This window comes from Hemitrygon akajei, chromosome 9 (genome assembly GCF_048418815.1).
Source record: "Hemitrygon akajei chromosome 9, sHemAka1.3, whole genome shotgun sequence".
NCBI lineage: Eukaryota > Metazoa > Chordata > Chondrichthyes > Myliobatiformes > Dasyatidae > Hemitrygon > Hemitrygon akajei.
In genome coordinates, this window is record NC_133132.1 from 151,164,816 (window position 1) to 151,177,906 (window position 13,091).

At 39.0% G+C, this 13,091-nt stretch overlaps 1 protein-coding gene across 3 annotated transcripts in view; it reads right to left on the reverse strand.

Annotated features, from left to right (window-relative positions):
* Window positions 1–8,176: 8,176 nt before the first annotated feature.
* LOC140733653 (uncharacterized) overlaps window positions 8,177–13,091 on the reverse strand; it is a 167,316-nt gene continuing 162,401 nt past the window's right edge. For 2 of the 3 annotated variants that reach the window (XM_073057271.1, XM_073057268.1), the window contains one exon: window positions 12,069–12,287. In XM_073057271.1, coding sequence (XP_072913372.1) covers window positions 12,240–12,287 — 48 coding nt within the window. In that variant the 3' untranslated portion in view covers window positions 12,069–12,239. Of the gene's footprint in view, window positions 11,492–12,068; window positions 12,288–13,091 lie in introns of those variants that run through there. The other variant, XM_073057269.1, reaches the window with a different exon arrangement.

The window sequence follows — 13,091 nt, forward strand, 5'->3', positions numbered from 1 at the left end:
GATGGAAATATTTTGGAGAAAACTGTTTGACAAGAGCTGAAAACTGAAAGGTGTTGGAGCAGCTTAACAGGTTGGAGTCCATGGAACAGAATTGGGAGAAGCACTGTGATGCTGAGAATTCATGAGGGTAATAAAAATACAGAGAGCTGTGACGATGAGTACATCACCAAAAGTCAAGGATAAAAACAAAGTCAATAGCTAGCTGATGATATGGTATTTTCTGCTGAAAATTTTGCTGGCGTTTTGTAGACATAGAGCAAAAAAAGGTGCTGACGGGTGGAAAGAAACTCCAAAGAGCTGAAAACACTGGCATAGAATCACAGAATTGTTATGCCACAGAAATGAGCCATTCAGCCCACTGAATTCATGCTGGTTCTGTGAACAACAATCATTTCTGTCCTCTTTCCTGTAGCACTGAAAGTTATTTTCCCTTAAGTATTCATCTAGTTCCCTTTAGAAAAGGCTTGTACTAATTTCAATATTTGAAGGTGAAGTCCTTCGTGCCTGAAACCATTTCAGTCAACATTGTCTGCAGACTCAAGAACCAATATGTCCTACTTAAAGTGTGGTGACCAAATGTGGGTGAAATCCTTCAGTTATATTCCAACTAGTGTTCAAATAGCCTCACTTATGTAACATCAGTGAAGCCCAGATGTTCTAGCAGGTCTGGCTACTTCCAACCATTAATGTACAAATATAACCAGGGGTATTTGTACTTGCATACAGTTTGCTTTTGCCTCTATTGTCTTGTTTCACTTGCTTTCGTTCCTTCTTCCAAAAGTAAAGTTTCCTGCAGATTGTGGAGGTACTTACTGTAGTTCTATCAGAATGATTTAAGCAAAGAGCTGCATGATTTCAAAAATCCATAATATGGTATATTGGAGGAGGAGGGAAATGGTGACCCTTTTGCATAGCTTCTTTCTACTGTTTAACACTGGACTCTCCAGGCATGCTTAACACATAGGTAGCTCCAGACCACCTTGGCAGTGCTAGTGTTAAATCATTGTTGCATGAGGAATAATGTTATGGACCTCCTGTTAGGCATAGTATCAACGTGTGAGTGATATCTTTATGTCCTCCTATCTCAATTTGCAGTCCGTACTTATGATGAAAATGTACCATGTGATTCCATAAGACCATACGACCATATATAAAGGAGCAGAATTAGACTATCTGGCCCATCGAGGCTGCTCCATTTTTTTTGATTCATACAAGAAACATTAATGAACATTTTAAATGGTCAAACAATGAACACTATGAAGCCCAGTTTCACCATCATTCTGGCTTTTGATTTGAAGCGGATTTCAAATAACTTTTCAAATACAGTACATTTTTGTCCATCTTTTCTACAAGTTAATTTCATTCTGAGAGCACAAGGAAGAATGACAAGTTTTGCAACACCTGGGGTCTGACACACTGAGCACAAAAGCAAAAAGTCACGTTTCACAAAAACTGGAAAATTCAAAAAGAATAGAAGCATTAGTGAAGGAATACTTACAGCAATTATTTTAACAGCTGGAGGATAATATGCATTTCATATGCATTTCAATATGCACTTCTATGTTTCACATTTGTTTTAAAATAAATACACATTTTTTTCTGATGACTCAAAACAATCTGGATGATTTTGGACCATGATATTCTTTCAAGTACCAATACTGATTTAAAGGCTTTAGTAATGTATTGGTTCAGTTTTTAAAATCTAACTTCTGAAGCTGAGGAAGCAAAGGGGCTGTACAATAGGCAAAGGGGCCAAGATTTCAATGGGCAAAAGAATCTGTAGATACACTCTAACATCACAATGTGGAAACATTTCAAAGTGCTCTCATTTTATATATATTTTCTAAAAGGTGTTATGTTTTAAATGGAAACTTATCTCAATTAAGCCCACTCTGCATTGACCTTGGTTTGCTCAGGCAAAGCTTAACTTACCATGTTTCTCATTAGACTATCAGAGGGCAAGATAAAAGAGTCAGTGATCGAGCTGTTCATTGGTTGCAGATGTAACTGGTTGGGGATGGATTTAATCTTCAATGGGCTTTTATTAGTTCAGCTCAAAACCAGGCTGGAAATTGCTCTTCTGACTTGTAGCCTAAGAAAAACCTTTTGATGCCTTGATCTGTCACAACATGTGACCACATCCACGAATAGCTTCAAGGATCTCGGGCTAGTTACATGAATATGTTTATTGTCAAACCAAAATAACCTTTCACGTAAAATGCAGATCAGTAAGCTATTTAACATTGATACATGTTCGGGTCTTCTCATGATCTAACTTCTTCCAATAAGGAAAATGGAGTGTTAAAGTTGGTCTTTTTTTTTAAATGCAAACTTAGAAATCAAGTTTTTGTAAAGTGAACCCTATCCTCCCAAAATTGTTCACTGATATGTAGGGCTTTGGTTAATTAATGTTAATGCTGAGTGAATAAATGCTGTCAAGTACTGAGACATCTTGATTTCCCCCTCTCAGACCATACCCATTTACAGCTATAACTCTCTCCACTCAGAAATGAGACTCCTTAAATGCTAGAAGATATTCCTAGGTGTGCGCATTGGATTGGGTGTTTGGGAATCGGAAACTGGCATATTGTAGTTGGTGGAGGGAATGAATGTTTACAAAGGTGGAAAAGGATGTCAATTAAGTGGGTTGCTTTCTCCTACTGACGTCAAATATTTCTGGAGTTTTGCTGGAGATGTGGTAAGTTATTCCATTATGTTTCTGTCATGCTTTGGAGGATAGGCTCTTACAATGGGTGTGGAAGGACAGGAGGTTGAGAAGTCCGGTGCCTAACCTCTATTTGTAAACCTATTGTTTGTGATTTGTCCAACTGAGTTTCAGGTCATTTGTGACCCTTGGCAAATTGCTGCTGAGGCATGGTACTGCTAGTGAATGTCAAGGGAAGGTTTTATATGATTAATTTATTATATAAGTACATATATTTTACCATATACTACCTTGAAATTCACTTTCTTGCAGGCATTTACTGGAAAAAGAAAGAAATACTATAGAATTTATAGAGATATACATTACCAGTCAAAGACTGTCAAACAACCAATGTGCAAAAGAAGACAAGCTGTGGAAGTAACAAAAATATAATAGCACTGAGAACATGAATTGTAAAGAGTCCTTGAAAGTAAGTCTTTAGGTCACAGAATCCGATCAGAGTAGTGGTAATTGAAGTTATCCACATCAGTTCAGGAGCCTGATGGTTACAGGATAGTAACTGTTCCTGAACTTGGTTGTGACCTAAGCCTCTGTACCCCATGTAATATTGACCTACGCCCCCAGTGCCTCATGCACAATGAGAGAGGGCATGACCTGGGGTGGCTGTCAGTGATGACAGGTGCTGTTTTCCTAAGGCAGAGCTCCATGTACTCAGTGGTAGGAAGGGCTTTAGGACTTCGCCTGTGACGGACTGGGCTGTATCCATCACTTTCCAGAGCCTTTTCCTTTCCTGGGCAACTGGTGTTTCCATACCAGGCTGAGATACAACAGTTAGGACAGTCACTGCTCGGCAGCTTTGTGACACACTACTGTGTGACAAGGTAGCCCATGCCTAGGTCCCACTTCACGTAGGTAAGTGCTGCTTCACTTGCTGTGGAACTGGGGATATAACATCATGAAATTATTAGCAAACATCTAAACTTCTCTTCTAATTACAGAAGGTCACTGATGACACAGTTGAAGATGACTAAGCATAAATATGCTACATTGATAGAAAGGGCTGGGGTGTTTGGGCTTACGCAGCAATAGCCACCTTTCTCGTGTGGCATCTGACTCCAGATATTGCAGTGTATATGCTTTTTACTTGATGCTTATTGACTTCAGTTTGACCAGGGTAATCACAGTTGGTCAAGAACTGCCGTAATGCCACAGGGCAATCAATCTCACCTCAGCTCTGGAATTCCGCCCGTTTGCTAATGTTTACAACAAAGCTGTGATGAGATCTTCAGCCAGGAGATCTTCTCACAGCCTGAAGTTGATAACAGTTATCAGTGAGTATATACTGCTACATAGCACTGTTCAGAAAACTATCAAGACTTGACTTATCTTGACTGACAAATCTGTTGGAATTCTTCGAGGAAATAGCAGGCAGGATAGACAAAGGAGAGTTGGATAGTAAACACAAAGTACACTGCAGATGCTGTGGTCAAATCAAGACGTACAAAAAAGCTGGATGAACTCAGCAGGTCGGGCAGCATCCGTTGAAAGGAGCAGTCAACGTTTCGGGTCAGGAGAGTTGGATGTTGTTTATTTGGAGTTTCAGAAGGCCTTTGATAAGGGACACACATGAAGCTGCTAAACTGGAGCTCGTGATATCACATGAAAGGTACTAGGATGGACAGAAGACTGGCTGATTGCAGAAAGCAAAAGAGTGGGAATAAATTGAGCTGTCATGACTGCCAATGTTCTGCAAGGTTGGTGTTTGGTCTACGACTTTTCACATTATGTAAAAGAATTGATGGTTGAGTGGCCAAGTTTGCAGATGATACAAAGACAGGTGGGTGGACAGGAGTGTTGAGGAAGCAGGGAGTCTGCAGAAGGACTTGTATGGATTAGGAAAATGGGTAAAGAAGAGCCAGGTGGAATATAGTGTAGAGAAGTGTATGGTCATGCACCTTGGAAGGAGTAAAGGCATGGACTATTTTCTAAATGCGGAGCACATTCAAAAATCAGAGCTGTAAAGGCACTTGGGAGCCCTAGTGCAGGATTTCTTAAAGGTTAGCTTGCAAGTTGAGGTGGTGGTAAGGAAGGCCAATGCATTGTTAGCATTCATTTCCAGAGGACTGGAATATAAAAGCAAGGATGTAATGATGACAAGTGCAGAGAGGGTATAATGTCACAATTAGAAAGTGGTTTCCTTTCCTATATTTGACAGGGTTTCTGACATTTGTCCACAACTTTCTGACTGCGTATCACAGAACCACCATTTCCTGTGTGCAGGAACAAGTAGGACTTTGTGAGAATTCATCTGTCAGGCAGTTACTTGATGTGCTCATGGACAATTCTCATTTTAGATGCTCATGAGGAGAATTTTGTAGAATCAAATGCCCTTTGTCCAAATCCAACGCTGAGAAGTGGATGCAAAATGGCCTGGCTGGCTTCATCTTTTATACTTAGTTGTATTAATACTGATATAATTATACTTGCTTACCATTTCAGAAGACAGAAGACCAATCACTTGGCTTTGGACCTGAAGCCACATAATAAATGCTCATTTGCATGTCGGTGTCAGATCTCCTTCTCTATATGCATTATTGAACCACAGAGTCTTCCGACTGAAATAAATCTCCTTATTTTAGATTATTTCATTAACTAAATACAGATTCCCCAGCTCTTCTGTGGGATTTCTAGAGATTCCCTGGAATGAGTCCCAATTCCTTAAGTTGTTACACTAGTAAAAAATTATTGTTTTACTAACCTTGCTTCTTTTGAAACCTAATTCAATATGAACTCTATCTTTTCTAAAATACGTTTCCTCATGCCTTATCCCACACTAAGAATTATACTTTTGTTTTTCTGAGAACTACCATTACGATTGCTCTGTCTCCCCAATATGGTCATCTGATTCTCTGCCTCTGCAATCTTTTCTAGCCTTGCTACCAAACTTACAATGCTATGAATTCACCTCTTAGCTCCCCCATTGATGAGTGTGTTCACAGCACTGTACATTTTAATTCCAAAAGTCAGCAAATCCAGAAATAGAAGCCCAAAGACAGAAGACTGAAGCCAGCAAGTCTGGAGATAGAGGCCTGAAGGTTGAAGCACCTGGATCAGCTTATCTGGAGGTCAGAAGCTCGATGTCTATGAGTCCGGGCCAAGGTCTACGAGATTGAGTCTGTAGCCAAGGACTGGAGGCTGCCTGACATGGTGACCTGGGGTGGGAGGGTGAATGTCTGTGAGTGGGAAAGGGGTTCATTTTCCTTCTGTTGTCTTGCTATTTTGTTGTTGTCGTTGCTGCCTTTTTTGTTCTGCTAAACACTGTGGGCATGCAATGCCCTCTACCTTGCTGAGGGCAGGCAACAACTCTCTGAAACCTCCTCATACCTATTCCTTGAGGAGAACCCCTCTCCAGATAATCAGAAAATTGCCTCTGACATCAGCACTGATCTCATTAATTCTGGAGAACTCCCATCCACTGCTACCAAACCCATAGTTCCCATACCCTGCACTGCTCACTTCTAGCTCCTACCCAAGATCCGTGACCCTGATTGTCCCATTGTGTCTGCCTATTCCTGCCCCACTAAACTCGACTCCATCCTATCCCCCTTGGTTCAGTCCTTTCCCATCTATACTCACGACACTTCTCATGTGCTCTATCTCCTCACTTTCAATTCCCTGGACCTGACCACCTAATTACAACCACAGCTGTTCATGCCCTATACTCTTCTATCCCCTATCAAGAAGGCCTTGAAGCTCTCCGCTTCTTTCTCAATTAAAGGGCCAACCAGTTCCCCTCCACCACCACCCTCCTCCATCTTGCAGACCTGGTCCTCACCCTCAACAATTTTCCCTTTGGCTCCTCCCACTTTCTCCAGACTCGAGGGGCAGCTGTGGGCACCTGCATGGGCCACAGCTATGCCTGCCTTTTCATTGGCTACGTAGAGCAGTCCATGGAACAAGCCTTCCCCTGGTAATGCTCCCAACTCTTCCTCTGCTACATTGTTGACTGCACTGGTGCAGCTTCATGCACCCATGCTGAGCTCATCAATTTCATCAACTTTGTCTCCAACTTCCACCCTGCCCTTAAATTCACTTGGTCCATTTCTGACATCTCCCTCTGCTTTCTCAATCTATCTCCATCTCAGGAGACAAATCGTCAACCGACATCCTTTGAAAACCTACAGATTCCCACAGTTACCTCTTTCTACCCGATCTCCTGTAAAAATGCTATTCCATTTTCTCAGTTCCTTTGTCTCCATCACATCTGTGACCAGGATGTGGCTTTCCTTTTCCAGAACATCAGAGATATCCATCCTTTTCAGAGAACAGTGTTTGCCTTCATCCCCCATTGATGCTACCCTCTCTTGCATCTCCTCCACTTTCTGAATGTCCGTGCTCATCCCATCTTCCCGCCACCTTAACAGTGGTAGTTCATCTTGTCCTTCCCTACCACCTATGAGCCTCCACATCCAACACATCATCCTTCACAACTTCTGTCCCCAAAGGGATCCTACCAACCAACAAATGTTTACCTCCCTCCCTCTCTGCTTTCCACAGGGATCACTCCCTCTGTGATTCCCTTGTCCATTTGTCCCTCCCCACTACTCTCCCTCCTGGCACTCTTCCCTGAAAGCAGTCAAAGTGCTACACCTGCACAGTCACCTCCTCTCTCACCTCCATTCAGGGCCCCAAATGGTCCTTCCAGGTGAGGCAACACTTCATCTGTAAATCTGCTGGGTTCATCTATTGCGTCCAGTGCTCCTGATGTGGCCTTCTCTACACTGGTGACACCCATCGTAAATTAGGGGTCTGCGTCATTGAACATGTTTGCTCCATCTGCCAAAAGCAGTCGATCACCTCCCTCCGGGCCCTCCCCTCCTTCCCTTTCTCCTGTTGTCCATTCTCTTCTCTTTGATTCCTTCCTCTCCAGCCCTTTAACTTTCATACCCACCTGACTTCACCTATAACTTGCTAGCTCTCTCCCTTCCCCTTACCTTTTTATCCTGTAGTCTTCCCCCTTCCTTTGCAGTCGTGATGAAGGGTCTCGTCCAGAAATGTCGACTGCTTATTCATTTTCATAGATGGTTCCTGGCCTGCTGAGTTCCACAAACATTTTTTGTGTGTTGCTTCAGATTTCCAGCATTTGCAGAATTTCTCTTGTTGTTTGGCAACATTTGCAGCTGCCCCCAGCATATCCATTGTTGGTTGTTAACATAAATGACAAATTTCACTGTATGTTTCAATATACCCGTGATAAATAAATCTAAATCTGAATTTAATTTTACTCATTTGACCGTCTGGTTTGTCCCTTCTCAGTTCTGTCACAAAAGCCATTTCAATACCTAAGGGTACAATCATTCCTCTGATAAATGTTCCTAATTCTCATTTTATATCCTTTCTTTCCATGAAAACCAAATGGGGATGCTTTGCTTTGTTAAAGATACAATATTGCTTATCTGTTGAGTTACTCCACCAGCAGGCTGAATGAGTCATACAAATCATTTCCCATCATTTTCAATAGAAATCCAGTATTTATTTGAACAAACAAATTGTTGATTTCTGATTCATTCATTTAAATATGCACATTTAATTTTAAACAATGAAGTTTGAAACATTAACATTTATACGTATCGCAAAGGAAACAATATAAAGACAAAGTGAATGTACATACAGTAGATTATTCACATCGGGTTGGTGGGAGAAGACTGTGGAAAAACTAGAACTAAATAATGCACCATTAAACAAGACACCAAAATTACCATCTCAATATCAAATGGTGGAGTAGAATCAATTCTGTATGTCACATGAAATAACAAATCAAATGGTAAATCTCATGTTTTAAAACAAGTAAATTATGTTACATATTTTGCTTAAAAATTATTCAGGCACATTTTGTGAAAATTGAGCAAATGACTTGAAAACCAAGCGATAAATAAAACCATAGTAAGGTATTATTTTAAATCAATTTGTAATCATACTTGATAAAAAAATTATAACTGATATCAATAAGCACATCACAAAACATACAGTAACTTTTATCTCGCTGCAGCTGTAAGAATTTAACCACTAATGTGTTCTTTCTTGGTACTAATTTGAATCACTTCATATACAACACAAAATTTAGTGATATAATTTGAAAACATATGCTATGAATTCAACAATGAGAAAACCATAAGAGTGAAAAATATGTGAGAACATGTTTGAATAATTATTTTGTTAATACAAGAATTCTCTTTATATCTATTAAAACATGCCATGTGCATTTTATTCAAACAGATGTCTATTGTGCCTCTCTGCATCCTGAAATGTTCAGCTGGCTTATTTTGACCAGTGTCATTCCCAAATATCAAGAAATCTACAAACGTTTGTAAAAAAGAAACAGCAGATATATGCATTTTTCTCAGGTTCTTTACGCCATTATTTCTTTGGCTTAAGTAAATTAACTTTACAGTGCTTGTAGAAAAGAACTTACAGTGAAAATAAATGAATATGAATCACATTGCTTTAAACAAATTGCCAAATCTAATATCGGAATTACTTATACTCAAAATAATACCAGAAATTACTTGTAAAAGCCTTTCTGACTGCTGATAGTGAAACATAAATTCATGCTGCTTCCCAGAAGTGATACTGACGTTCAAAGGCCCATTGGAATACACCCTTGCTTAAATTCAAACAGCAGTTTAATCCTATTTTCTTGTTTGTTAGCAGCAGCAGAGTGATTTAGGCTGATGACAGTTTTAATGTTGGTCAGTCAACACTTATAACTGCTTAAAATCAACATGTGAAACATAGTATATACTGGACCTGAAGTCACATGAAGGTAAGATTGCATATAGATGTCAGATCTCCTTTCATAAATGGATCAGTGAACCACAGATGTTTCCTACTGATCATAGAGTAGAAAACCATCTCTGTTATATTGCTCTCCTTCAGTTTTTCGGTGTTTTCTTTCTTGTGGCCAGTTGGCAGGTGGGTGATTTGTTAATTTTGTGTGTGTTGGGGGGGGCTTGAGAGCTTTGATCCTACTGTCGCCGTTCTTTTCTGCAAGTGAGTAGATCAGGGATTGTTATTGTCACTGTTTTGATCAGTGGGGGGTTGAGGATTTGTTGCTATTGTTGCTTTTTTTTCTGCAGGGGAGAAGTTGGGGCATATTGGGGTTTGCGAGCTTTGTTTTTCTTTTTTGTGCCGGGGCGGGGTGTGAGTTGATGTGTTTTCTTCCAACAACTCCCATGGTCTTTCTATATTTCATGGCTATCTGAAGATGAATATCAGCGTTGTATTGTACATGCATACTTTGACAATAAAATGAACTTTGAATAATAGTAAAATGGATGTTAAGAAAGGACAAAAGATGATTCAGTGAAAATTAATTATGTTTGTTAATGAAATAATTTAAACATTGCCCCGTAATGGATGAAAATCTAAGATTCTAGTTGAGTCACAGAAGGGAGATATCAGTTTTGTATTTGGTAATTGTGTAGTCTCGAAAGGGCTGTTTTGCTCCAGTTTTGAATTCTTTGCTTTTGTTTTATTTCGAGTTACAGCAGGGTAACAGGCCATTCCAGTTCAGTGGGCCCACGGTGGCCAGTTACACCCGAACGACCAATTATCCTACATCCTTGGAATGTGGGAGGAAACTGGAGCGACTGGAAGAAACCCACGTGGTAATAGAGAAAATGTACAAACTCCATGCTTACCATATTTATTTTTTATTGAGATATAGCACAGAACAGCCCCTTCCAGCCGTTTGAGCCACGCTGCCAGCATTCCCACGATTTAAACCTAGCCCAGTTTCTGGACAATTTACAATGACCAACCAACCTATCAACTAGTAGGTATTTGGGCTGTGGGAGGAAACTGGAGCACCGGAGGAAACTCACACGGTCACAGGGAGAACCTACAAACTCATTACAGGCAGCGGCAGGAATTGAAACTAGGTCGCTGGTACTGTAGGGCGTTGTGCTAACCACTACGCAATTGGGGAAATGACAACCGTACAAATACAAGTGAGGCAAATGTTTCATATAGTCTTGAGTGGTAAAAGTAATTTGTGATTCATTTAGGAATTTAATCGACCATGGACCAGTAAAATGAGGCAGATTATATTTAAGTCATATTATCCGAATAGAAATTTCAGACCTATTGATTAATCCCAAATTAGCAATACAAATTAGTCTGAAGCAGATGCAAATTAAATAAATGCTCTTTAGAACAGCCCTTTCCAAATATCTATGTAGGTGTAATTTATTTAGGTCAAACCAACTAAAAGCTGTTTTTTTTCAGTTGATTTCTTACTGACAATAGTAAACTAATCAATGCCTGTTCAGAGATAGAAATTGAAGCATTCAATTTAATAATGTTTAGAAAAAAAGTAAAAGCAGTTTATATGTAGATAGATATACATGTCATCTATCTATATGATATAAATGAAATCAAATTGATTCCGAACCACAATATTACATGCTGACTGAATTTCAATAAAGCAATATTTAACTTTATACTTTCCAATTGAAGTAGTTGATGTTCAAAGTAATGATTATAAGAAACTTGTTTAATATTAGGTGAACTCAATCTTCAATTTCCTCTGAGGATGTATTACTGTACTTTTTTTCCATTTTACAAGTCATAAGAATCAATATTGACTGTTATATCCTCCTGCTTATCACTGCTTCATTGCAATGTTTTTTACAGCTATTTCACTCCGTATTTTCATTTGTGTCCCTGGATGCGACAATAGTTCTTTTATCTGATTAACTTTGCACTGTACTGCAATGGTCTCTTTCTGCAGAGCATTCCTAATTACGTCTGAATCGTGTTTTTTTCCTGAAGGAGAAAAGATAGAAATGTGTTTCATTTAACAAAAGCTGATTTAATTCTAAAATTTATTCAAACTAAAAAATTAACAAAGTGTAGAGTTTTTTGACTGCACAATCATAATTATAAATAAATATGTAATATGTCCGTGCCCTAGAAGGTTCAGCTTACATGTAACAATTTTTAAATCTACATAGCTTATTTCATTAATTCAATCAGTTTTATCTGCAATCAGTTTAGATATATTCTACTTTATTATGTTTTACTATTTTTGTTGCATCAATAATAAAAATAATTGTAAAATTACATCAATGAAAATGGTGCCCTGAAGAAAAATCAAATAAACATTTATAGATACTTGAGACCCTTTATCACAATTGACATCCAAACACAAGCATTGAACATAAGACCATTCTTTCCTTCGGTTGTTGCGTTGGAAAACCCTGGATGAATAAACTGTGAAGGTCTTGAATGTTCTTCATTTTGGTTTATTATTTTTTCCTCAGCTTTTTCATCCTTGGAGCACTGAACATTTGAAACAATGATCATGTGTATTCATAAAAATACTCTCCGCTGACATTAAACACCTGTTTTAAAATGTAACATTTTCACTTCTTGTTGCCATTGTTTGGGTCAGTGTCCTTGACACATTTTGAGCTGATGTTCTGCCCATTTGTGTTCTGTTTTGCTTTAGATTGTGTTTCCTCTAGATACTGTTGTACAGCCTTAATCACAGCGGTCTCCACTAGACGTTTACTCAGACTGACCAGTTCCTCCTCATCAGGTTCACTCTCATTCTTTTCTCCTACACACCATAACAAACAAAACAGATCAGGTGTCACCTTCTCATATAACACACCAAATCTTTACCACATTCAGTTGTCAACAACTTGCTTTTATATAGCACTTTTAAAGTGGGAAAAGCATCCCTAAGGTGCTTTATGTAAGCTTAAGATCATTCTATAATGCTGAAACCATTTATATAGTCAACTTTCAGTTGACCAGTTTGCTTATTTTTCTCCATGATCTATATTTCATGAGAGTCTGCTCAGATTTATAGGTTTTTCCTTTTTAAATCCCCAAAATCCACAAAAGGTCCTAATTTAATTCTCACCATGTTTGTGTCGAGACACACCAGTAATAAGGAATGTAATTCTTATTTTTTCAACCACTAATGTTCACAGGGTCATGAATAATATTTCTCAACCCTGGATGAATACAGTATGGTGCAAACACTGGCTTAAACCAATGGAAAAGACGAATTTGTCAGGAATGATTAAAATCGTGGCTCCAAGTGGTAAAGGACATTGCATAATCTATTGTGCACTTCAAAATTTTCACCAATATCAATCAGCACACTCGATTCAACATTCACTATTGATTGACATGTATCAGTCAACCTGACTAACAGAGAAAACAAAGACTTATTGGGAAGCAACTTAAGAGACTGAGATCAAAGATATGAGTTTACACCAAAGGTATACTAAAATGCTGGACCCTTTTATTTTAATTAACGGGATTAAATGGACCATCATTCACACCCTGAAAAGAGAGGGGGGAGGGGAAGAGGGGTAAAGAAAATCACAACTTTTTCTGTGATCTTGGTTGC